This window comes from Megalobrama amblycephala, linkage group LG15 (assembly GCF_018812025.1).
Source record: "Megalobrama amblycephala isolate DHTTF-2021 linkage group LG15, ASM1881202v1, whole genome shotgun sequence".
Taxonomy (NCBI): Eukaryota; Metazoa; Chordata; class Actinopteri; order Cypriniformes; family Xenocyprididae; genus Megalobrama; species Megalobrama amblycephala.
In genome coordinates, this window is record NC_063058.1 from 7,850,516 (window position 1) to 7,874,642 (window position 24,127).

Here is a 24,127-nt window from a genome sequence, read left to right on the forward strand (position 1 = left end):
TTTAACTGAAAATTAATAGCAAATCATACTGTGGAAAAAATAGCTTTAACCTGTTAGTGTTTCACTGTACTGCCCATGGTACACATACCTTTCAAAAGAGAACAAAACCATGCATATTCTGCAAATGTTTCAAGAACAGCATTTAATTTACTTGGGGTATGTCTTTTTTAGGTGTTTTAGACAAATTTTACAGGAATGCTTAGGGGTTAAAGTCTCTTTTTTTAATGAATTACACAGGACCTGTCCTGCAAACCAAATTTGGGGCCCTGAAAGGGTCACACATGAAAGCAAAGGGAAAGGACACAGTTGTCCATTCCTACCTGGGTATTCCGTTTGCCAAGCCACCCGTGGGTTCATTGAGACTCGCTCCACCCCAACCTGCAGAGAAATGGGACGGAGTGAGAGATGCTACAAAACAGCCACTCATGTGAGAATAAAACCAAGCTAATCCACTTGTAGATCAATGCTTGTGCTTTAGGTCCTGTTTTACATTGGGCATTAAGTGGTGACACTTGAGTTACTCTGTGTCTGGTCCAGGTGTCTGCAGGATAAGCAGGTAGTTGAAGACTTGGTAGCCAATATATCTATGATTATAGAGGTTCCTGATTCAGCAGAGGACTGTCTTTACCTCAACGTCTACACACCTTCTAAACCTGGAGCAAATGACAAGTTGCCTGTAAGTGTAAATGATTTGGTTGAGCATTGTTGCTTTTTCATGCATATATGTTTATGTATTTTAATATTGTTTTTTTTTTTAATGTTGCAAAAGGTTATGGTGTGGATCCATGGTGGAGGTTTTTCGATGGCCTCTGCGTCCATGTTTGACGGACATGTTTTGGCTGCCTATCAGGATGTAGTTGTTGTCCTGATTCAATACAGGCTTGGCCTACTTGGATTTTTTAGGTAAAACTAATTGTTACCAATATAAAGATCTAACAAAATCCAAAATGGTTTCAGTTAAATCTAAAACATGTTAGCAACTTGCTAAAACATCTTAGAAACATGCTAGCAACTTGCTAAAACATCTTAACAACATGCTAGCAACATGTTAGCAATTTTCTAAAATATGCTAGCAATGTGCTAAAATATTTTAGAAACGTGCTAACAACCTTTAACTACATGATAGACAATTAACATGCTAGAACACGAATGTAACTTATATAGAAAGACATCCACTCGTAATAGTTATGAATGGGAGAAAGTGCAATGCGCAATATAGTGGAATAAGTCCCGCCTTCTAAATTTTGAGACGTTCTGAGCATATTGAGACGTTCAAGCATACATCAACGTTTATCTACAAACTTTACTATCTTGTTTTAAATAATATCACTGCCAATATATTGAAGCACTTTTTCTCGTTTTACCTGTCCATGTGTTAGAGTAACAATGAGTACTTTAACATTATTAAAGTTTAGGCTTGGTTTGCATTCAGCAGGCCATCCATGTGTCTTCGGACTTTAGACTTACATGTAATCATTGAACAGCCATAAACTCCTACTAGTTCATGATTGTGATGCTTTAGAATCTCTGATTAGAGTAATTGATTCAGCGCAATTGAGGTCTAAGGTCTCTGATGGAGTTGTATGATGATATTCTGCCCTTTAGCACAGGAGATGAACATGCGCCAGGAAACTATGGTCTTCTGGACCAGGTGGCTGCACTTCAATGGGTCCAGGAGAACATCCACAGCTTTGGGGGCGACCCTGAATTAGTGACCATCTTTGGAGAGTCTGCTGGAGGAGTCAGTGTGTCTTTACATGTAAGAATTTATCATTTTAAAAAATATGTTCTGTAATACTGGTTTCTTTGAAAAGATAATTTTCAGTTTTAATCGAATGACACTAAAATGTCATGCAGTGTATTATAGAGTGTATTATAAAAATATAGTGTATTTTTATTAATTACTTTTTTTATTATTTTTTATATTATTATTTTTATTGTATCATAGTATTTATTAATATTATTAATATTAAGCTCTTTTACAAAGTCTTTATTTTGTTGTTGGGCTCTACTGGAATAGGTTTTCATATTTTTTATATATTTTACTTTGTTGTAGCACCTCTTTCCAGTCTGTCAGTAACACTGTTTAGTTGCTGTCTCTATGAAGCCCCTTCTTCTGAAAAGTGCAGTGTGCTCTGATTGGTCAACTGTTTTGAGCATGTTTTTGAAATGTCACACTAGGGGTGTGACGAGATCTTGTGTCACGAGATCTTGCGAAATTAAATTGTGACGAGATTTCTCGTCGAGGCGAAAAGCAGTCCCGTGATAGTGTGAGGGTGAAATTAGGAAAGAATATGCCACCACTACGTTTACATTCTGCCTCTGCTGTCGTTTTGCTTTTTATATAAATAAAAAACATTTAATTCAGTTGGATAACAGTCGCTGCTGCTCCTTATTCACAGAGTACACGCGATCACGAAAGTGAAAGTAAACACGAGCGTGTATTGAAACACGATTTCAATACCCCGCATTTGAAAGCGGCTCCCTGATGCATGCAAATATCTTCCAATATGAAAGCTAACTTAGGCTGGGCTGTGTAGTTGTAAGCATCTCTGAGGTCTGTATCATGCTTAAAGAAAAATTTGGTCTCTATTTGCACTTTGAATACTGAGATAGTGCTTTGATTATGGTTGCACTTATTGATTGCACTTAAGACTAAAAAAAACCCCTGTTATTTATTTTTATGGTAACACTTTACAATAAGGTTTCGTTAGTTAACGTTAGTTAACTTTACATGAACTAAGGAAGAACAATACTTCTACACCATTTTAGTTAATGTTAATTTCAACATTTACTAATACATTGTTAAAATCAAAAGTTGTATTTGTTAACATTACTTAATGCACTATTATGAACTAACCATGAATGACTATTTTTATGTTTAACTAACATTAACATAGATTAATAAATACTGTAGCAAAGATATTGTTCATTGTTGATGTTGGTTAATACATTAATGTTAATAAATTAGACTTTATTGTAAAGTTTTACCATTTTATTTATACTCTTTATTTCTATGGTCAATTTGTGGAAAGGAGTTCAGTTAGGAGGTCAAAAGTTGTAGAAGCTCATAAATCATGTACAGTAAGGTCTGAAGAGACTCGTATGAAATCATAAAGCCAGTTTGCGACAAAACGTTTTACAGTGCTTGAATATTGTTGTCTTTTACTGCATATGATAATTCACACTCAGAAAGTAGAACTGAAATGACATTAATTACAAGATGATTAGATAAAACTTTTCAAATACACCTACAGATTATTTTTCTAATCATTAATTTCATCTTTGAGGATTTCTTAAAAATAGTGTGTAAAAAACTGGCTCAATGCTGTGTCAGTTGCTTACGCTACGGAGACAGGTCCTGCAGAACCCTGTGTCTAAAACATGTGAGAATTCACACCCGGGCATACAAAAGGGTGCCGTCATCAGCTTTTTTGTCTTCAGGAAGCTGTTTTGTTTGAATGTGTGTGTGAAGATAAGAGCTGGATGCACTCATTGCGATTCATTTGTGGTAAGAAGCTCTGTTCTTGCTTGAGGGATAGAATCTAGCATTTGCATGGAGTGCATTCTGCTCAAGAGGGAGTTGGAGGCACTCATAGCGATGCATTTGCAGTAGGAAGTGCTGTTCTTGCTTGATTTGCTTTAATGAGAATCAAGCATTTGCACAGAGCGCGTTCGGCTCTTCAGGGAGAATGCATTCATTGTGATGCGTTCACTGTGGGAAGCTCCACCCTTGCTTGACTCTCTCTTGAGGGATGAGAGTCGAGCGTCTGCACCTCGCGGTTTGGGTCCCAGGGCTGCTGAGGCAGCAGGGCAGGATTGATCATGGAGAATGTAGGCAGAGCATGGGGAAGAGTCTTGACAGGAGTTTTCCACTTTTTGGTCTTCTGCTGCTAGCTCTGTTGTTTTTCTAAGCCACTCTGTTGGTGCTTCTGACACGGCTGAGAACATTTTAATGTGGCATGTCTAGTTATGAGGAATTAGATGCGGAAAGAGTTGAGGCGGGTGTTATTAATAATCCGCCTCCTCCGCGAATAAGTCTGTGAGCCTTTTACTTCTCCCAGATCTCCACAATGAGTTGTCGAAATCATGGTGGAATCTGTCAGCTTGTATAGTTTCTTTAATAGTGTGTCTTATTCGCATGTGGAGGGGCTGTGCAATGGTCATTCGATGGTTGCTAAAGTTGCTACAGAGAGGCATCTGTGACAAGGAAAATAAGACACCCTTTCTCCTTGATGCTCTGATCTTACACTCTGGCCTCTTTGGACTGTTGGTGAGATGGCCATAGAGAAGTTGAGGCGAGGTCTCAATCAGCAGCTTTTAAGAGATATATCCCTCTCTGGGGGTCCATGAGGGTTGAACGGGTAGTATTTTCTCCCCCATTCAGTTTATGCTGGTGTTGGGGTAGAGAGGTAGATAGAGCTTCAGAAGAAGGCTTGGAGATTAGAGAGGGCACAGCTTATGTCTGCTAGGTTCTCTAGGAGAACCCTGCTTAATGCTTACATCCTGTTTTTGGTGGGGCTTAAAGGGTTAGTTCACCCTAAAATGAAAATAATTTTATTAATTACTCACCCTCATGTCGTTCCAAACCCGTAAGACTTTTGTACATCTTCGGAACACAAATAAAGATCTTTTTGATGAACTCTGAGAGCTTTCTGTCCCTCCACTGACTGCCTTTGCAACTTCATCTTTCATGCTTCAAAATGTTCATAAAGAGATCGGATTCCATATAAATCGAGCTGTGAACTGAACCTGAATGACGCACAAGAACAAACCTCTTCCAGAAGCTCAAATGTGCTGCGTAACCAATGAGGTTCATTCTCTGGTCCAGAGCAATGCTGTTGTTCGGCAGAACAGAGGCTTTGGGTTTTTTTTCTTTGTGCCTATAACACTGAGCTTCTACGTAGCAAGAGTGTGGTGTCACAGGATGCGTCCTTTTGGTTGCTGATGCATTTAGGTTTCTCTGGGTCGAGGCCCATTGAGTCCTTCAGTGCTTAAGCCTGACAAGGTTGTGATTGGTGACCTTCACAGTGCATAGGCAGCATGCAGCATTGGTCAGCATGGCGTAGTGCAGTGGTCAACAACCTGGTGATACGATAGAGGCGGGTGGAGTTACGAGGTTTGACCAACACATTGAGGAGCCAATGTTACAAGGTTTAGTCACAAGCTCTTTTTAATACTTTTCTGTCTATCAATAGTAATGATTTAAAAAAAAAAAAAAAAAAAAAGGTGATAAGGTTTTTAGTTGAAAATGTTAAATTTTATTAATATATTAAGTAATTTATATAGAGTTTTAGCATTAGAGAAATGATAATAAAGAAATATATTTCTCCTCATTGTAATTGTCTAAATGCAGTGAAATTTGTCTTGCACTTCTGTAACTGAAGCTGAATGTCTTGAATGTCTCTGTATGTTCCCATGTAACGCACCAGCCATGGTCCCACTGCAGCTAAACACCTTCTCATAGTAGTCAATAAATAATAAACTAAAAGAATGTATTTTTACCACTGATCTATATAAATGACTTTACACAAAAAATTCTTACCTACTTCACCTTTTAACTTAAACATTTGTTTCAGGTTTTTAAATTTTCCATCTATATTTATATTATATTTTATTTCAGATTTATGAAAAGTTTTTAGTATTTCACTTTTTAGTTAATAGCAATAGTGCATAGTAAAAAGTAATAACATATTTTTATTATACACTTGTGTTCAAATCTTAAAGGGTTAGTTCAACCAAAAATTATGTCATTTATTACTCACCCTCATGTCGTTCTACACCCATTTCAAAACTTGTTTCGAATCAGAGGTTGGAGCACCGAAGTCACGTGATTTCAGTAAACAAGGCTTTGATATGTCATAAGTGTTATTTCAATAGTTCACGTGACTTTGGCAGTTTGATACGGGATCTGAACCACTAATTTAAAACAAAAGATTGATTTGATTTGAAGAAGATTTGAAGAAACTTCAAAGCAGTTTTTTGAAATCACCTATCACTGGATATTGTTGAAAAGTCATTTTTTTTATTTACTTTTTTGGCCCACAAAAAGTATTCTCGTCACTTCATAACATTAAAGGTGCCCTAGAATCAAAAATTGAATTTACCTTGGCATAGTTGAATAACAAGAGTTCAGTACATGGAAAAGACACACATTGAGTTTCAAACTCCATTGCTTCCTCCTTTTTATGTAAATCTCATTTGTTTAAAAGACCTCAGAAAAAATGTTTTGTTATCATGTTGCTAATCTACTGTTAAATGTTGCTTCCTCCTTCTTATGTAAATCTCATTTGTTTAAAAGACCTCCGAAAAAATGTTTTGTTAGCATGTTGCTAATGTACTGTTAAATGTGGTTAAAGTTACCATCGTTTCCTACTGTATTCACGGAGACAAGAGAGCCGTCGCTATTTTCATTTTTAAACACTTGCAGTCTGTATAATGCACAAACACATCTTCATTCTTTATAAATCTCTCCAACAGTGTGTAATGTTAGCTTTAGCCCGTTAGCCACGGAGCACTATCAAACTCATTCAGAATCAAATGTAAACATCCAAATAAATACTATGCTCACATGATCTGACGCATGCATGCAGTATGCATGACGAACATCTTGTAAAGATCCATTTGAGGGTTATATTAGCTGTGTGAACTTTGTAAATGCACTGTATTATAGTCGAGAGCTCAGGGGGGCAGGGAGTGTGCGATTTAAAGGGGCTGCGCGCTGAATCGGTGCATAGTTAATGATGCCCCAAAATAGGCAGTTAAAAAAGTTCATTTAAAAAAAATCTATGGGGTATTTTGAGCTGAAATGTCACAGACACATTCAGGGGACACCTTAGACTTATATTACATCTTGTAAAAACTGATTCTAGGGCACCTTTAAAGTTGAACCACTGCAGTCACATGGACTGTTTTAAATATGTCTTTAGTAGCTTTCTGGCCATTGAAAGTGTTAATTATCTTGTTAGCAATAGAGGCCTGTCACGTACCAACACGGAAACTGGCAAGTAGATCCAAGTGCAGCTTTTAATAAACAAATCCAAGATCATAGTCGTCCGAGCAAAGGTCATAAATCCATCGAACAGTCCATAACAGAAACAGGGAAAATAAACAAACGCCAGTGACATAAAACGAAACCTTGATGAACAAAAGTAGAAACCAACTCAATATAAATAGACAGACACTAATAACATAATACAAGACAGCTGGATGCAATAACGGAATAATGAGTCCGGGAAGTGGGTATGGGAAATGAAGTCCTAGTAATGAAAACCAAAAATCCAGGTTGGAGTGCCCTCTAGTGGCAGACATGACAAGTGATCATGACAAGGCCTCACTGAGCCATTGGATTTTATCAAAAATATCTTCAGTTGTGTTTTGAAGATGAAGGAAGGTCTTACGGGTGTAGAATGACATGAGGGTGAGTAATTAATGACAAATTTTTTTTTTTTTTGGTGAACTAACCCTTTAATCATCATTTTCAAAAATGTGAAATATATTTTTGCAATAAAAGGTATTTTATATTAAATATTGTATATCCATTTCATGAATAAATATAATTTCCTGTTTTATCTTAAAGGGATAGTTCACCCAAAAATGAAAATTCTGTCAGTAATTACTCACCCTCATGTTGATACAACCATGTAAGTCTTTCTTTCATCTTCAGATCACAAATTAATATTTTTGTGATTAAATATGAGCGGTGGAATACTCCTCCATTGGCTTTAAGGGGGCCCAAACTTGTCCGTCCAGAGAGTCAGTGAAGAAAATGTTTAAATAGTCCATGCCACTTCAGTGGCTCAACCGTACGTTTCTCAAGCGACGATAATACTTTTCGTGCGAAAAAAACAAACAAAAGAAGGACTTTATTCAACTATTCATTTTCTCTCTTGTAGGCCTCTGACGTTAGTTCACGAGAGCTCCATGACGCATGCGCGAGAACTAAACTGACGACGGTCTTCTTCTACTACTACTTGTTACTGGCTGCTCACTCCTTAGGAGTATTACCGCCACCTAGTGTTCAAGATGAAGTGCTGGCATAGCCGGAAGCGCTAAACTTTGTTTACAAGCAGGTGAACGCGCGCGCTGTATGTAAAAACCATTATTTGTAAATATGTCGGCAGATTTTGACGTAGATGAAGACTTGAATTTTTTTAACCAACCTTACTTATTCGAACCTGAATACACAGACATTGAAATGCAAGAGATGAAAGAGGCTGCCGCTGCAACACAACCACAGTCTCAAACTTCCGAAAGACAGAGAGCATTGGAGAGCTGGTGGTGTAAATGTAATCAGTGCCAGGCGATGCCAACTGAACAGGAGAGCATGTGTGTCACGGGTGCACAAGAACAAGATGTAAAAGATCCAAGTGCAGCATAAGTATTTATTGGGGAGTCCAGAAACGTAAATCCAAGGCAGGCAAGAGGTCAAAATCCAGGTAATCAGTCCACAAAACAACAAGCCAGAGATATAAAACAGTGCACATAACAAATACAACAAACCACAACCAAGGACAGACACAACTGAGTATAAATAGACAGACACTAATGATGAAACACAAAACAGCTGAGTGCAATGAGTGTAATAATGAGTCCAGGGGTGAATATGGGAATTGTAGTCCAAGGGGTGAAAACAAGAGTCCAAGATGGAGTGCCCTCTAGTGGCTGATGGGCACTCTCACAGGTGATCGTGACATTACCCCCCCTCAAAGGAGCGGCTACCAGACGCTCCACCAAAAAACAAACAAAAACACAAAAAACTCAGGAGGGAGGTGGACAGGAGGAGGATCAGGGGGAGGGATGGTGGGCCAGATCCAGGGTGCCCAACAGATAGCCAGGGCGGTGCTGGAGGAACTGACCAGGCTGGTTCCAGTGGTTCTGGAGTCCTGGCTGATTGCCAGGGTGGCGCTGGAGGAACTGACCAGGCTGGTTCCAGCGGGTCTGGAATCCTGGCTGATTGCCAGGGTGGTGCCGGAGGAACTGACCAGGCTGGTTCCAACGGTTCAGACGGCCTGGGCAGTGGCGGCAGGGCAGAAAGCCTGGGCGGCGGCGGCGGCAGGGCAGAAGGCTTGGATGATGGCGGCAGGACAGAAGATCCGGGCGGTGGCGACAGGGCTGGCCAAGGGTGCTTCGTGGCCGTATCAGGGAGAACGAGCAGCTCGGTGACGGCCTCCGTGGCCGTATCAGGGAGAGCGGACAGCTCGGTGACGGCCTCCGTGGTCGTATCAGGGAGAGCGGAGGACTCAGGGACGGCAGCGGGCTCAGACTGGAACTGCTCTGGGATGGCAACGTGTTCGGACTGGAGCTGCTCAGGGACGGCAACGTGTTCAGGCTGGAGCTGCTCTGGGACGGCCGCGTGCTCAGGCTGGGGCTGCTCTGGGACGGCAGCGTGCTCCGGCTGGGGCTGCTCTGGGACGGCAGCGTGCTCAGGCTGGGGCTGCTCTGGGACGGCAGCGTGCTCCGGCTGCTCTGGCGGCGCCGGCAGGGCAAGGCGCTTCGTTGGCGCCGGCAGGGCAAGGCGCTTCGTTGGCGCCGGCAGGGCAAGGCGCTTCGTTGGCGCCGGCAGGGCAAGGCGCTTCGTTGGCGCCGGCAGGGCAAGGCGCTTCGTTGGCGCCGGCAGGGCAAGGCGCTTCGTTGGCGCCGGCAGGGCAAGGCGCTTCGTTGGCGCCGGCAGGGCAAGGCGCTTCGTTGGCGCCGGCAGGGCAAGGCGCTTCGTTGGCGCCGGCAGGGCAAGGCGCTTCGTTGGCGCCGGCAGGGCAAGGCGCTTCGTTGGCGCCGGCAGGGCAAGGCGCTTCGTTGGCGCCGGCAGGGCAAGGCGCTTCGTTGGCGCCGGCAGGGCAAGGCGCTTCGTTGGCGCCGGCAGGGCAAGGCGCTTCGTTGGCGCCGGCAGGGCAAGGCGCTTGGAGAACCCACAGACAACCTCTAGAGTGGTCTCCAGGCCTTGTCGGACGGAGGAAGCCCTTTTCCTCCTTCTCCTCCGCTTATGAGGGTGAGGCGGTGGCTCACCCAACAAGGATTCACTGGCTGGAGCGGACTCACTGGCTGGAGCGGACTCACTGGCTGGAGCGGACTCACTGGCTGGAGCGGACTCACTGGCTGGAGCGGACTCACTGGCTGGAGTGGACTCACTGGCTGGAGCGGGCTCTGTAGTGGACTCACTGGCTGGAGCGGGCTCACTGGCTGGAGCGGGCTCACTGGCTGGAGCGGACTCACTGGCTGGAGCGGGCTCTGTAGTGGACTCACTGGCTGGAGCGGGCTCACTGGCTGGAGCGGACTCACTGGCTGGAGCGGGCTCTGTAGTGGACTCACTGGCTGGAGCGGGCTCTGTAGTGGACTCACTGGCTGGAGCGGGCTCTGTAGTGGACTCACTGGCTGGAGCGGGCTCACTGGCTGGAGCGGACTCACTGGCTGGAGCGGGCTCTGTAGTGGACTCACTGGCTGGAGCGGGCTCACTGGCTGGAGCGGACTCACTGGCTGGAGCGGGCTCTGTAGTGGACTCACTGGCTGGAGCGGGCTCTGTAGTGGACTCACTGGCTGGAGCGGGCTCTGTAGTGGACTCACTGGCTGGAGCGGGCTCTGTAGCGGACTCACTGGCTGGAGCGGGCTCTGTAGGGACTCACTGGCTGGAGCGGGCTCTGTAGCGGACTCACTGGCTGGAGCGGGCTCTGTAGGGACTCACTGGCTGGAGCGGGCTCTGTAGCGGACTCACTGGCTGGAGCGGGCTCTGTAGTGGACTCACTGGCTGGAGCGGGCTCTGTAGCGGACTCACTGGCTGGAGCGGGCTCTGTAGCGGACTCACTGGCTGGAGCGGGCTCTGTAGCGGACTCACTGGCTGGAGCGGGCTCTGTAGCGGACTCACTGGCTGGAGCGGGCTCTGTAGCGGACTCACTGGCTGGAGCGGGCTCTGTAGCGGACTCACTGGCTGGAGCGGGCTCTGTAGCGGACTCACTGGCTGGAGCGGGCTAGCGGACTCACTGGCTGGAGGGCTCTGTGGAGCGGACTCACTGGCTGGAGCGGACTCACTGGCTGGAGCGGACTCACTGGCTGGAGCGGGCTCTGTAGTGGACTCACTGGCTGGAGCGGGCTCACTGGCTGGAGCGGGCTCACTGGCTGGAGCGGGCTCACTGGCTGGAGCTGACTCCAGGCCTTGAAGGATGGAAGAAGCCTTCTTCCTTCTCCTCCTCCTCCCTTTACCGGAGTGAAGCTGAGGCTCAGTGCCCACCTCCTCTGAAGACTCTGGAGTGGACTCACAGGCGGGAACGGACTCACTGACTGGTAGATTAGGTGAGGTTCTCCTACCCCGATCCTCGAGGTAGAAAACGAAACCCCAAAAATCCAGGGTCTGGAGCCCCTCCAACTCCCACTGAGACAGAGGGTTGTCGAGGCATCCATTAAAAATCCCTTTTAACGCCTCATCATTATACCGCAGTCCTCTTGAAAATGTCCAGAAAAATTGGGCAAAACACCCTACCTCACTCCCCTCCTGTCGCAGCGCCAATACTGCCCGAACCAGAGCCATCCGCTCTCCAATGGAGGCTGGGGAACTAATCCGAATACTCATGCTGCTGGATCCTTTGTGTGGTGGTTTGTTCTGTCACGGGTGCACAAGAACAAGATGTAAAAGATCCAAGTGCAGCATAAGTATTTATTGGGGAGTCCAGAAACGTAAATCCAAGGCAGGCAAGAGGTCAAAATCCAGGTAATCAGTCCACAAAACAACAAGCCAGAGATATAAAACAGTGCACATAACAAATACAACAAACCACAACCAAGGACAGACACAACTGAGTATAAATAGACAGACACTAATGATGAAACACAAAACAGCTGAGTGCAATGAGTGTAATAATGAGTCCAGGGGTGAATATGGGAATTGTAGTCCAAGGGGTGAAAACAAGAGTCCAAGATGGAGTGCCCTCTAGTGGCTGATGGGCACTCTCACAGGTGATCGTGACAATGTGCTGCATCGATTGGGACATTGTCATGCCACAGCTTGAAAGTTTGAGACTGTGGTTGTGTTGCAGCGGCAGCCTCTTCCATCTCTTGCATTTCAATGTCTGTGTATTCAGGTTCGAATAAGTAAGGTTGGTTAAAAAAATTCAAGTCTTCATCTACGTCAAAATCTGCCGACATATTTACAAATAATGGTTTTTACATACAGCGCGCGCGTTCACCTGCTTGTAAACAAAGTTTAGCGCTTCCGGCTTTGCCAGCACTTCATCTTGAACACTAGGTGGTGGTAATACTCCTAAGGAGTGAGCAGCCAGTAACAATTAGTAGTAGAAGAAGACCGTCGTCAGTTTAGTTCTCGCGCATGCGTCATGGAGCTCTCGTGAACTAACTTCAGAGGCCTACAAGAGAGAAAATGAATAGTTGAATAAAGTCGTTCTTTTATTTGTTTTTTTTGCACGAAAAGTATTATTAATATTAATTTGTGATCAGAAGATGAAAGAAAGACTTACATGGTTGTATCAACATGAGGGTGAGTAATTACTGACAGAATTTTCATTTTTGGGTGAACTATCCCTTTAAGTTTTCCACATATGGGTAATATTTAAAAAAAAAAAAAAAAAAACTTCTCACTGCTTCACAGAAATGATAAAAAAGATAATGCCAAACAACTTTTAAAGAAGTTTTTTTTTCATTCATTTCATAAGTTTTTTTTTCTTTTTCATTTTATGTCAGGGCATAAAAAATATCAAAAGTAATTTTAAGTAGTATTTTTCAGACAAAAAAATTAGCATAATTTCATTGACCTAAATATTTCTAAAAAAAATTCATAGGTTCTTTCACCATTATCTGCAAACCTCTTCCACCATGCTATCGCAGAGAGTGGTACAGCAGCAATGGATGCTGTCATGAATCCCAACCCTCTGCCATTAGCTCAGGTCAGTTACACCTGTTCAATTTCTAAACAAATTCATTTACAACTTTCTGTAGTAAAAATGAAATAAATGTAATGTAAACATCACTTGTTTCTCTCTAGGCTGTTGGAAATGTTTCTGGCTGTGATATTTCAAGCACAAAGAAGATTGTTGACTGTGTGATGCAGCTGACAGAAGAAGACATCTTGACAATTGCTAAGGTCTGTCTGCCCAAATACTGGATTTTCATATTGAATCTTTGTGAACATTCACAAATATATGCCAGCAGTCCACCTATGTACTAAACTGTGTGTTTTCATATATTTGTCTTTTGAAACAGGAGCATCCAGTGCTTCGTTTTGGAGTAACAGTGGATGGCCAGTTCCTTCCAAAACCTGCAGCAGAGCTTCTTCAGTCCCACCAGTTTAAAAAAGTGCCTCTGATCAATGGAATCAATAATGATGAGTGTGGATTTATGCTGCCCAATGTAAAGACAGACTTGTTGAGATTTGTTTTTCCAAAAATTTGAACTTCACTCAGAATTTTACAGTATATTCATATTTAGCAACTGTTTTTCCATAGTTCTTTTCACCTCCTGGATGGACAGATGGGATGGACATAGAACAGATTGTGCCGTTTTTGACCATGTTTAATCAAGCTGTAAGAAAGTTTTATCTTCAGTTTTACATACTTATTTGCATAGTATGCATACACACACACACACACACACACACACACACACACACACACACACACACACATGCTGCAGCTTCATAAATAGACCTGTATGAATAAATCCTGTAGCAGATCTTGGCAGGTGGAGCTGGGGGAGGTGTAGGGTTTCTCTGATATTGTGCTGCAGGACTAGCCTATGATTTGTAATTAAAAAATACTTTTTATTATAACAAATTTTGTATAATATTTCTGGTCAATTTTTATCCCCTTTAGCTTCAAGATCAGTCAGTTCTTGAGCTTGTTTTAAACGAGTATCTGGGCACATCCATTGACAAAATAAAAATCCGCGATGGTTTTCGAGAGATGTTAGGAGACTTTGTGTTCAACATCCCAGCTCGCAAAGTAGCAAATTACCACAGAGGTGAGAGTTTGTTCAAGTATGACTGTGTTAAATTCATAGAATGCTGTTTCAATGATACACAAAGATCATTATCAATTCATCTGTTTTTAGATGCTGGTGCACCAGTATACATGTATGAGTTCCAGCATGCTCCCAGTATACTTCAAAAGAAAAGACCCAGTTTTGTTGGAAGTGACCATGCAGATGAAGTTACATTTGTTCTTGGTTTTTGCTTTGGAGATGGACATATAAAGCTGGAAGGTACAACTCGAATAATATTAGGAAACGTAACAAATGGATTTAGTGTTTTAGAAGTATGGTCACATTAGCGAACTTTCACAAAATTTCCACAGAAAAAATGGTCCATTGCATATTGTCAGCAGTGTTAGTCAACACAGTTAATTTGCTTTAACACATTGTGAAATCTGCATGGAGAAATCTTTCTGTCTCGCTTTTATTACTATTGAAATGACTGGATTTATACCATAAAAAATTGCTGAAAAAACAGTTGTCAGAGTAAGGATTTTAATAGATAGTAAAAAATCAGTACAGTGTCTCTCTTAGTTTTTCTATCTGATGTCTTTCTTCCTGTTTTAATTCAGATGAACTCTCAGAAGAAGAAAATGAGCTTTCTAGAACTGTCATGGCTTACTGGGGGAACTTTGCTCGCAGTGGGTAAGTGATCAGTTTGACATAATATAACAGCAGTTAGTTTAAATGTCATAAATATTTGAAACAAATCAAATGTCTGCCAACTGTGGTGCAACCAAAATGCAGAAACATGCATGCTGCAAACTTAAAACAAAGTTCGGGTTGTAAAAAGTCACATGATGCGGCTCCCAAAAAAACATGATATTTATGAATTAATACTGTATATGTTATAATTTAACATGACATTTGTTTATAAAAAAAGGTAACAGTTTACAGTAAGGTTTCATTTGTTAACAATAGTTATTGTATGTGTTAACAGGAACTGAGTATGAAGACATTTTTACTACATTGATTAACCTTTGTTATTGTTAGATCATAAAAATACAATTGATCATTCTTTATTCATGTTATTTAACAGTTCATTTAATATTAACATAATGTTACTTATGTTAACATACAATTTTGGTTTTAAAAATGTATTAGTAAATGTAGAAATTAATATTAGGATTAATAAATGCTTTAGTATTTTTTCATTGTTAGTTCATGTTAACTAATGCAGTAATTAATGTTAACAAATGATTTTTTTTCTAAACTGTTACCTTTTTACCAATGCCATGTTAAATTACCACATATACAGTATTAATTCATAAATCTCATGTTTTTTGGGAGTTGCATGGCACCATGTGACATTTTACAACTTATTGTTACCATAAAAAGTACTTTTTACCTTGAAAAATTTAAAAATGTAAAATTTTGTAGAAAATCAGCACACTCACTTATATTTAAATTGTAAGACAGTATATTACTTTTTACTTGATGGTTAAAGTACGTGACATTTTTAGTTATTAAATTCAAACTTTTGTTGAAAATTCTATGAAACAAACAAATATGTGTACAAATAATGCATTTCTAAGATTTTGGCATATGCATTTTAAACTATATTTAAAAAAAAATGTTTAGGTCTCCAAATGGTCCGGGCCTCACATTGTGGCCTGAATTTGGATCTGAGGCTGAGTATCTCAGCATTGGACCGGAACAGAAACCTGGAAAAGACCTGAAGGGAAAACACTTTACTTTCATGACTCAGACCCTTCCACAATTAATAAATGAGCGAAAGGAAGGCAAGTAGTCACAGTCAGCAATGTTTCAAAATTGACTAAGGCTTACTGCATAAAATTAAGGATTTTTACACATTTGTTTTTGACAGGACCTGTAGTACATACCAAATTAGGATCTCTAAGAGGTTCCTTCATGACTGCGAAGGGCAAGGAAACTGTAGTCAGTAGCTATCTAGGTGTACCGTTTGTCAAGCCACCTGTGGGCCCCCTGAGACTGGCTCCACCACTACCCGCAGAACCATGGCAAGGAGTGAGAGATGCAACCAAACAGCCACCAATGTGAGAATAAAGCAAAACTACTGAAATAAAATTGTCATTTTCATTTGGAAACAATGACACTTTGTGTTCCTTTATCCCAGGTGTTTACAGCCGAAGGAGGTGATTGTGGACTTGTTAGCTAATATGTTTTTGAGTGTGGAGATCCCTGAAGTATCAGAGGACTGTCTTTACCTCAACATTTACACTCCTGCTAAACCTGGAGATGACACCAAGTTACCTGTTAGTGTTTGGTCTGAATTTCCTTGAACATTGCTCTATTTGTATGCATAAAGAAGTTTGGTTGTTAATGTTTTTTCTTTAATACATGTTGCACAATAGGTCATGGTTTGGATTCATGGTGGAGGTTTTTCTATGGCCTCTGCTTCCATTTTTGATGGACATGCTTTGGCTGCTTATCAAGATGTAGTTGTGGTCTTGATTCAGTACAGACTTGGCCTGCTTGGATTTTTCAGGTAAAAACATCTACAGCTTCTCAACAGTTATTTCGGTCTTTCCATTTAAAAAAAAAAAATCACGTATAATCCAGTGAGTTACTTACTGTTTCTTTGTAATTAATTGTGAAATTTACTATCAATTTCTGAGTGAAAATTGATACTACACTAATTTTTTTCCCCAGTGTACTTTAGTTCGTTCGCTCAGATTGTCCAGCAGTGTATATGCATGCATTACAGCAGATCACATCTCAAATAATGATTTGTTTAATAGCATTCTGAGGTGTAAAATACATTTTAAAATGACCAACTCATTTGTCTTGCTAAGAGGCTAATTTCACTGCTAGCATTTTATATCTTGTAAACACACACAATTAAATAACATTTTCACGCTTATTGCATAATTTGGCTAAATTACAGCTTGACTGGAAATGATACACAATTAATATATTTTATAGTGATATTATATTTATTTTTTTTATTTTTACCTCTTCACTGACACTGTTGTCTCCTTGTTAAACAGGTACACTTACTTTCTTTCTTTTTTTCTGAAGCCTGTATTTTTAATGCATTATAATACATGCTAATGCCTTATAAAGAACTGTATAATATGTTGTATCATCTTATAAATAATCATAACAGCAGGTACAATACAATATAACACTTACCTATTTGTGGTTATGACTTTTAAGAGTACAGTGCATTATAAAACCAGATGAAGCCTGCATTTATAATGCATCTTAAGGGTATTCTTAACACATTATAATACACACAATATGCCTTATAATGTGTTGTATCATCTCATTAAATGACAAAAACAAAGTCTTCTTTTAAATAGCCATAAGATATCATGAAGTGGTTATAAGACATTTGCTTTGGACATTTTTTATTTGCTTTGAACATTTTTATTGCAATACTATAATAATAAAATGTGTTCCATGTAAATCAACTTAAACAATGTTGTATTGTTTTAAATGTATTGGAGTTTCCAGTGAGCTTGAAGGGTTAGTTCACCCAAAAAACAAAAATTCTCATCATTGTCATCATTTACTAACCCTCAAGTTCATTCAAACCTGTATGAGTTTCTTTCTTCTTTTAAACACAAATGAAGATATTTTTAAAGAACGTTGATAATCAAAAAGCCATAGTAGGAAAAAAATACCAGATGTGTGAATTCCAATTGAAATTACAAGATTTAATGGTAAATGTGACCACGCCTTTAGTTGTATAGCATACTTGTAGACTGTTTTCCATGTTTCCATTACCTCTATGACCTTGTATTTGATAAATGACTATTTAGCACAGGAGATGAACATGCGCCAGGTAACTATGGTCTTCTGGACCAGGTGGCTGCACTTCAATGGGTCCAGGAGAATATCCACAGCTTTGGAGGCGACCCTGAATTAGTGACCATCTTTGGAGAGTCTGCTGGAGGAGTCAGTGTGTCTTTACATGTAAGAATTCAAAAACAAATTTGGGATCATGCAATGATTAGGGACTTATTTTGATCCTCTGAAATATGGCTTTACAGATGGGCTTGTATATACCTGTGTGTTTTAAAGATTTTCTCTACATCTTCTATAGGTTCTTTCTCCATTATCTGCAAACCTGTTTCGCTATGCTATTGCAGAGAGTGGGACGGCAGCAATGGATGCTATCATGACTCCCAACCCTCTGCCAACAGCCCAAGTACATTCCACAAATTCATTACAAATTCAAAGTTAGGATTTAAATTTTTTTTTCACTGTCAAGTACAGATATTTAATCAAAATATATCAACATCTTTCTGTAGTATGTGGGAAATGCATCTGGCTGTGACATTTCTTGCACAAAGAAGATCGTTGACTGTGTTATGCAGATGTCAGAAGAGGACATATTGAAGATTTCTAGGGTTTGCATTGCAACTATCCATCCATCCATCCATACATCTATCCTTACAAAATAAATGTTTATATTTTATAGAATTTGATTAATTGTTTGCTTCTTTTACTTTCTGTAAAAAACCTTGTAAGGTCACACAGTTAAGTGATTAATATTAGAATTAATAATAATATTAATACATCTCATTTTTTGTGCTTTTTGCATGTTGTATCTTGGGCTCATAACACAGGAACAAATAATGCTTCGTTTTGGAGTGACAGTGGATGGCCAGTTCCTTCCGAAATCTGTAGACGAGCTTCTTCAATCCCACCAGTTTAACAAAGTACCTCTCATCACTGGAGTTACTGATGATGATGGTGGCTATACATTACCTAATGTAATGGAAATGTTTCTATTTACATAATTTTGCTGTAAAACATTGATTTAAAGTCATAGATTATTTCCAAAATATGAAATCTTTGAATGCAAGTTAGTGAACTTAATATTAATATAAAATAAAAAAACATTTTTTCCGTAGGTTCTTGGACCTCCAGAGTGGATAGATGGAATGGACAGAGAGCAGATCATGCCATTTTTGCCTTCCTTTAATTCTGATGTAAGACATAAAACATTATGATAGCTGCATCATTTTACTCTATTAATCTATCAACCTATTTGTTTATCACACAGAGCTTGAAATTTCAACAAAATAAATATTATTTTGGTTAATTTTATTTAGTTTTATTTGCCCCTATCAATAATTGCTGCATTTATTTAAGAAATTATTCATTTCTTGTGGCATCCCCCAGGGTTTTATTCTAGGTCCTCTCCTGTTTTATTTCTGTGTTAATTTTAGGTAATGAAATCACAAAGCATTGGGTTTTTTTATTACAGTTATGCAAACATTTATCCCCACTGTATATTCCTATTACTTATAATGATCAAAACTATGTAAACAGACTGATCAGTTATGTTACACAATGAAAACACCAAGTTTCAGGACATGACTGAAATACTGAATACTAAAATACAAAAAACAAAATCATATATATAAATTGTGCTGTGTTGCTTCAAATGTTAAAGTGAAGTAAAAATACTCTATTAATTTAAATATCACTTCTTTTAGCTTCAGAATCAGGCGATTGCTGAGTTTGTTTTAAATGAGTATCTGGGCACATCCACTGACAGGATCAAAATCCGAGATGGTTTCCGAGAGATGATGGGGGATTTTTTTTTCAACATCCCTGCTCGCAAAGTAGCAAATTACCACAGAGGTGAGAGTTTACTCTATTTATGCATCACTGTGCACCAATTATGCCAGTTTAATCCATTTTCATTTAATTTCATTCATTCATTCAGTCATTTGCCCTTAATAGATGCTGGTGCACCAGTATACATGTATGAATTCCAGCATGCTCCCAGTGCACTTCAAAAGAAAAGACCCAGTTTTGTTGGAACTGACCATGGAGATGAACTTTTGTTTGTTTTTGGTTACTGCTTTGGAAATGGGCATATGAAGGTGGAAGGTACAGCCTAAATTGTATAAAGAAATATGTTTGGTAGTATTCATGTATTAATGATGTACAGATCTAACTGTAGTTTTATTGGTTTTATTAATTAAGGTTTTATTAAGATTTAACCGGAACTATACTGTCAAAGTATTGAAATATTGGCTACTTTTTAAGTGTCTTAAATTTTCTTTCTTCTTCATAATTCAGATAATCACACAGAGGAAGAAAATGAACTTTGTAAAACTGCCATGTCTTATTGGGGAAACTTTGCCCGCACTGGGTAAGTGATTACATCGGTGATAAAACAGTCCCTTCTCGGTAAAAGGAAAAATAAATATTTCTAAGAAAATAAAATTAATAAAATTTTATTAACAGTCACTTTAAAAATTAGTTCTTAATGAACATTTACAAATAAAGGAGCATGTAGAAATGCACGGTTTTCGATAGTGGTCTCGATAATGACCTTTAGCCTAAGATCTTATGTGTTTTTCATTTGTGTTTTTTTATTGTGGTAAAACAAATTACTTATAAAAGAGCAATTGTTTTTATACAAATAATTTAATACAAATTTATTTTAAGTCATTGTTTTACAACATTTTTTTTTTTTTGCACAGATTATTTTGCAATGCATATTTTCCATGAAAATATGAAATAAGAAACTAAAATAATTAACATTAATTATAATATGCATCCTATTGCAAGTGACAGTTTTGAATTAGAATTGTTGTGTTTGTCATTGACGTCAGATCTCCGAATGGTCCGGGCCTCACAAAGTGGCCTGAATATGGAGCTGAGGCTGAGTATCTCGGCATTGGACTGGAACAGAAACCAGGCAAAAACTTTAAGGGACAACACTTTAATTTCATGACACAAAAACTTCCACAGATTATAAAAGAATGGAATGAAGGCAAGTTATCAATTTCAGAATAATAAAAAAAAATGTCATAAAAAACATAATTTATTTACTAAGTATAAGTTAATTTGGATCTTGGATCTTTTTGCCTCATGCAAACTATATTACAGTTTTTCTCAATTGCTTAAACATATTTCTTGAAACTATGCCTCATATTTTCAAAACAGTAAACACAAATCCATAACATCTCACCCAATTCCCCAAACATCCTATTTTCAGGTCAAAATGAAGCTCTACACTCAAAACCATTCACTCTTGCTGAAAAAACAAACTTTGCCCTCAAACATGACACACAAGCCCTCAAAACACACACTTACTACAACAAAGTCTTACACACTGGTGAGATAAATTCAAAACAATACTACAAAAAAACAAAAACCAGTAATAAGTTATGTTGCTTGTGGTTCCCCCCTCACGGAACTTTTCACATGATGTACACGTGTATACATTTGCATATTTTCTATTCCTTAATGTACTGTACAGTACAATACACCAAACAACAACAAAAATATTCTGCCCCAGCATCACATCTTTGGTCTGGGACAGGCCAGAGAATCTCATCAACATCACAGGCTGTACTAGCCTTAGCCAGGCAGCGGGGATAAAATCCTCTTGCATGCCTGATCCACCCCTGGCACGCATTAACTGAAATGTCTAGTCAGGCTTTTTCCATTCCATTGTCTCTGTGTCCTACAAAAATAGAAGTACTGATTACTGTAACTTAACACATCCTTTTTACAAAATGGAAGCAACTAGTAGCACGAATTTCATCTGAGACTCCTTGTCTCCTTGCCCCTCATCCTCGTCCTCATCCTTCTTTTCCTCCTTCTTCACCTCTTCCTCCACTCCTTACTGCTCTTTTCAATCACATCTCTCTGGATCATGAACTGACTTGGGCTCTTTTATGTGTCTATTGAAATTTCTGTTTGGTGTGTGATAAATTTTGACTCTTAGTGTTTCCATGTGGGTAATTCTGTGCTAATTGAGCTCAAGCTACGCTGACTTGAGTGAACAATATTAAATGCTAGTGCTTTCTAGATGACCACATGGTGTTGGCAATGAAAAATGAAGGGATTTGTGTCTAGAGTTTTGCAGTGCCAGTTCAACAAATCTGATTCATGTGTCAAAACAGGTGAATAGTGTTTATAGTTTAGGGAAATGGGTGTGCTTTTTGATAAATGGCGTTATGGTTTTGAAATTTTAGTTCAAAAGCCTGGTTATGGTGTTTAAGCAATCAAGAAAAACAGTAAATCTTTGTATTATATTATTATTGGTTTTCTTGACAGGACCTGTAGTGCAAACAAAATTAGGATCTCTAAGGGGTGCCTTCCTGACGGTGAAGGGCAAGGAAACTGTCGTCAATAGCTATCTAGGTGTACCGTTTGCCAAGCCCCCGGTGGGGCCCCTGAGACTGGCTCGGCCCCAGCCTGCAGAGAAATGGCAAGGAGTGAGAGACGCAACCAGACAGCCACCCATGTAAGATGCAACACAACTGTATTTCAATTGAAATGACTTTAGACATTTCCAGTATCTAATGTACCGTGGTTTCTTTAGGTGCATTCAGGACAGGCAAGTGACATTACTTGAGCTGGAGTTTCTTGCTATGGATGTGGAGGTTCCTGAGGTCTCAGAGGACTGCTTGTATCTCAACATCTACACTCCAGTCAAACCTGGTGAAGAAGACGCCAAGTTACCAGTAAGTTCAACAACAGCTTTTTGTGATTGAACGTCCTCATAGAAAGTGGGAAGAGAATGTGTCCTTGTGTTTCCTAGGTCATGGTTTGGATTCATGGTGGAGGACTTTCTCTTGGTTCAGCTTCACTGTACGATGGCTCCGTTCTGTCAGCGTATCAGGATGTGGTCGTGGTGCTGATTCAGTACAGATTGGGTCTGCTGGGATTCTTTAGGTTGGTGCCATAAGTTATTTCACAGCTGCAGTAACCCTGGAAAATACCATGTTTAATTAAAGTGGAAAGATATCACCAATTATGATATGTTATTATGAGGTGCCAATATTTAAATGACGTGGTGCATAATTAAGTCTGAAAATTGGTCATAATACAATTCATAATATTTTCATTAAAAAATTTTATTATGGCAGTTAAAAAATAAAGGCTCTATGCAAAAAAACGTACATATTGTTATTACATCAGATTTATAGATGTAAAGACTTTTTTATTAATTGACTATTTAAAAAACAATAAAAATAAGATGCAAATGTAATTGTATTAAAAATTCACAGTAGAAGATTGGAATCTTGATTTGAGTTGATTTGATTCTACAAGTAGGTAAAATTCATATTCTGTGTAAGAATTACTATTTGTATTAAATTAGTAAAATCTGAAATAAATTTCCTTTGTCAAATTGTTTCTTTTAATGCCATTTCAATAGCCATAATGTAGTTAAATATTTTTTGTATTTAATTTGTGTACTGTAGTGTCATTTTCAAATGTGTAGATCAACTACAAAAAAAAATCAATGCTTGACCTATTTTTTTTTTTGTAAAATAAAATTAAATGAAAACAATTATCACATCAATACATTAGGGTTACCAAAGTTAATTTGCTTATTTTATTTTAAAGATGAATTAAATGTTCAGTGTTATTAAATTATTGCAATTAATGCTTGTAACTTGGCATTAAAAACATTGTAATGTTTTTGTGCCATGTAAGTATTAGTGATGCACTGAAATTTCTGAAACTGAAAACATTTATCCAAAATAGTTTTGGAGGGCTGAAATCATTGACAAAATTTCTCTACGAAACAGTGACAAATTTAATTAGCGAAAAAGTTATGAAGGGCCGAAATCATTGACGAAATTTTATCATTATTTTTGGTCTTTGACTAAATAAATACTTTAATTTTGGTTTCAGTGTTTTATTAAAAAACTCATTTTGTTGCATCACAAGTACACGATTTAAGCCCAATTGTGTGAATATATTTTTCTGTATTTAATTACAGATTCAGATTTAATTACAGATTCAGATAAAATATTCCATTTCGTTTTGTAGCACAGGAGATGAACATGCGCCAGGAAACTACGGTCTTCTGGACCAGGTGGCTGCACTTCAGTGGGTCCAGGAGAACATCCACAGCTTCGGTGGAGATCCTGGATCAGTGACCATCTTTGGAGAGTCTGCTGGAGGATTCAGTGTGTCCTCGCTGGTATGCATCTTTATTTAATAACTGTAGAAACCATAATTCAGCCATAATGATTGTAAAGTTATTTGTACTGAATGATTGAGTCACTTTCTGTGTCATGTCTTTAAGATTCTTTCACCGTTGGCTTCCGGTCTATTTCATCGTGCCATTGCAGAAAGCGGGACTGCCCTTTGGGAAGCTATAGTGATGGCTAATCCTTTACTGATAGCCCAGGTATCATTTTCTTTCATAATATTCTTATATTGTCATCATTTTGTTATTTAA

General features: G+C 39.2%; 1 protein-coding gene across 4 annotated transcripts in view; it reads left to right on the forward strand.

Moving 5' to 3' along the window:
- The window catches only part of ces2b (carboxylesterase 2b), a 42,596-nt gene that overhangs the window by 13,558 nt on the left and 4,911 nt on the right, over window positions 1-24,127 (forward strand). For all 4 annotated transcript variants that reach the window (XM_048158760.1, XM_048158758.1, XM_048158757.1 and 1 more), the window contains 29 exons: window positions 238-427; window positions 538-676; window positions 770-903; window positions 1,606-1,759; window positions 12,783-12,887; window positions 12,986-13,084; window positions 13,204-13,350; window positions 13,446-13,523; window positions 13,812-13,959; window positions 14,050-14,199; window positions 14,541-14,613; window positions 15,550-15,710; window positions 15,797-15,986; window positions 16,067-16,205; window positions 16,305-16,438; window positions 17,718-17,871; window positions 18,002-18,106; window positions 18,210-18,308; window positions 18,528-18,674; window positions 18,816-18,893; window positions 19,404-19,551; window positions 19,654-19,803; window positions 19,996-20,068; window positions 20,535-20,695; window positions 21,988-22,177; window positions 22,256-22,397; window positions 22,475-22,608; window positions 23,713-23,866; window positions 23,972-24,076. In XM_048158760.1, coding sequence (XP_048014717.1) covers window positions 238-427; window positions 538-676; window positions 770-903; window positions 1,606-1,759; window positions 12,783-12,887; window positions 12,986-13,084; window positions 13,204-13,350; window positions 13,446-13,523; window positions 13,812-13,959; window positions 14,050-14,199; window positions 14,541-14,613; window positions 15,550-15,710; window positions 15,797-15,986; window positions 16,067-16,205; window positions 16,305-16,438; window positions 17,718-17,871; window positions 18,002-18,106; window positions 18,210-18,308; window positions 18,528-18,674; window positions 18,816-18,893; window positions 19,404-19,551; window positions 19,654-19,803; window positions 19,996-20,068; window positions 20,535-20,695; window positions 21,988-22,177; window positions 22,256-22,397; window positions 22,475-22,608; window positions 23,713-23,866; window positions 23,972-24,076 — 3,881 coding nt within the window. The remainder of the gene's footprint in view (window positions 1-237; window positions 428-537; window positions 677-769; window positions 904-1,605; window positions 1,760-12,782; window positions 12,888-12,985; window positions 13,085-13,203; window positions 13,351-13,445; window positions 13,524-13,811; window positions 13,960-14,049; window positions 14,200-14,540; window positions 14,614-15,549; window positions 15,711-15,796; window positions 15,987-16,066; window positions 16,206-16,304; window positions 16,439-17,717; window positions 17,872-18,001; window positions 18,107-18,209; window positions 18,309-18,527; window positions 18,675-18,815; window positions 18,894-19,403; window positions 19,552-19,653; window positions 19,804-19,995; window positions 20,069-20,534; window positions 20,696-21,987; window positions 22,178-22,255; window positions 22,398-22,474; window positions 22,609-23,712; window positions 23,867-23,971; window positions 24,077-24,127) is intronic.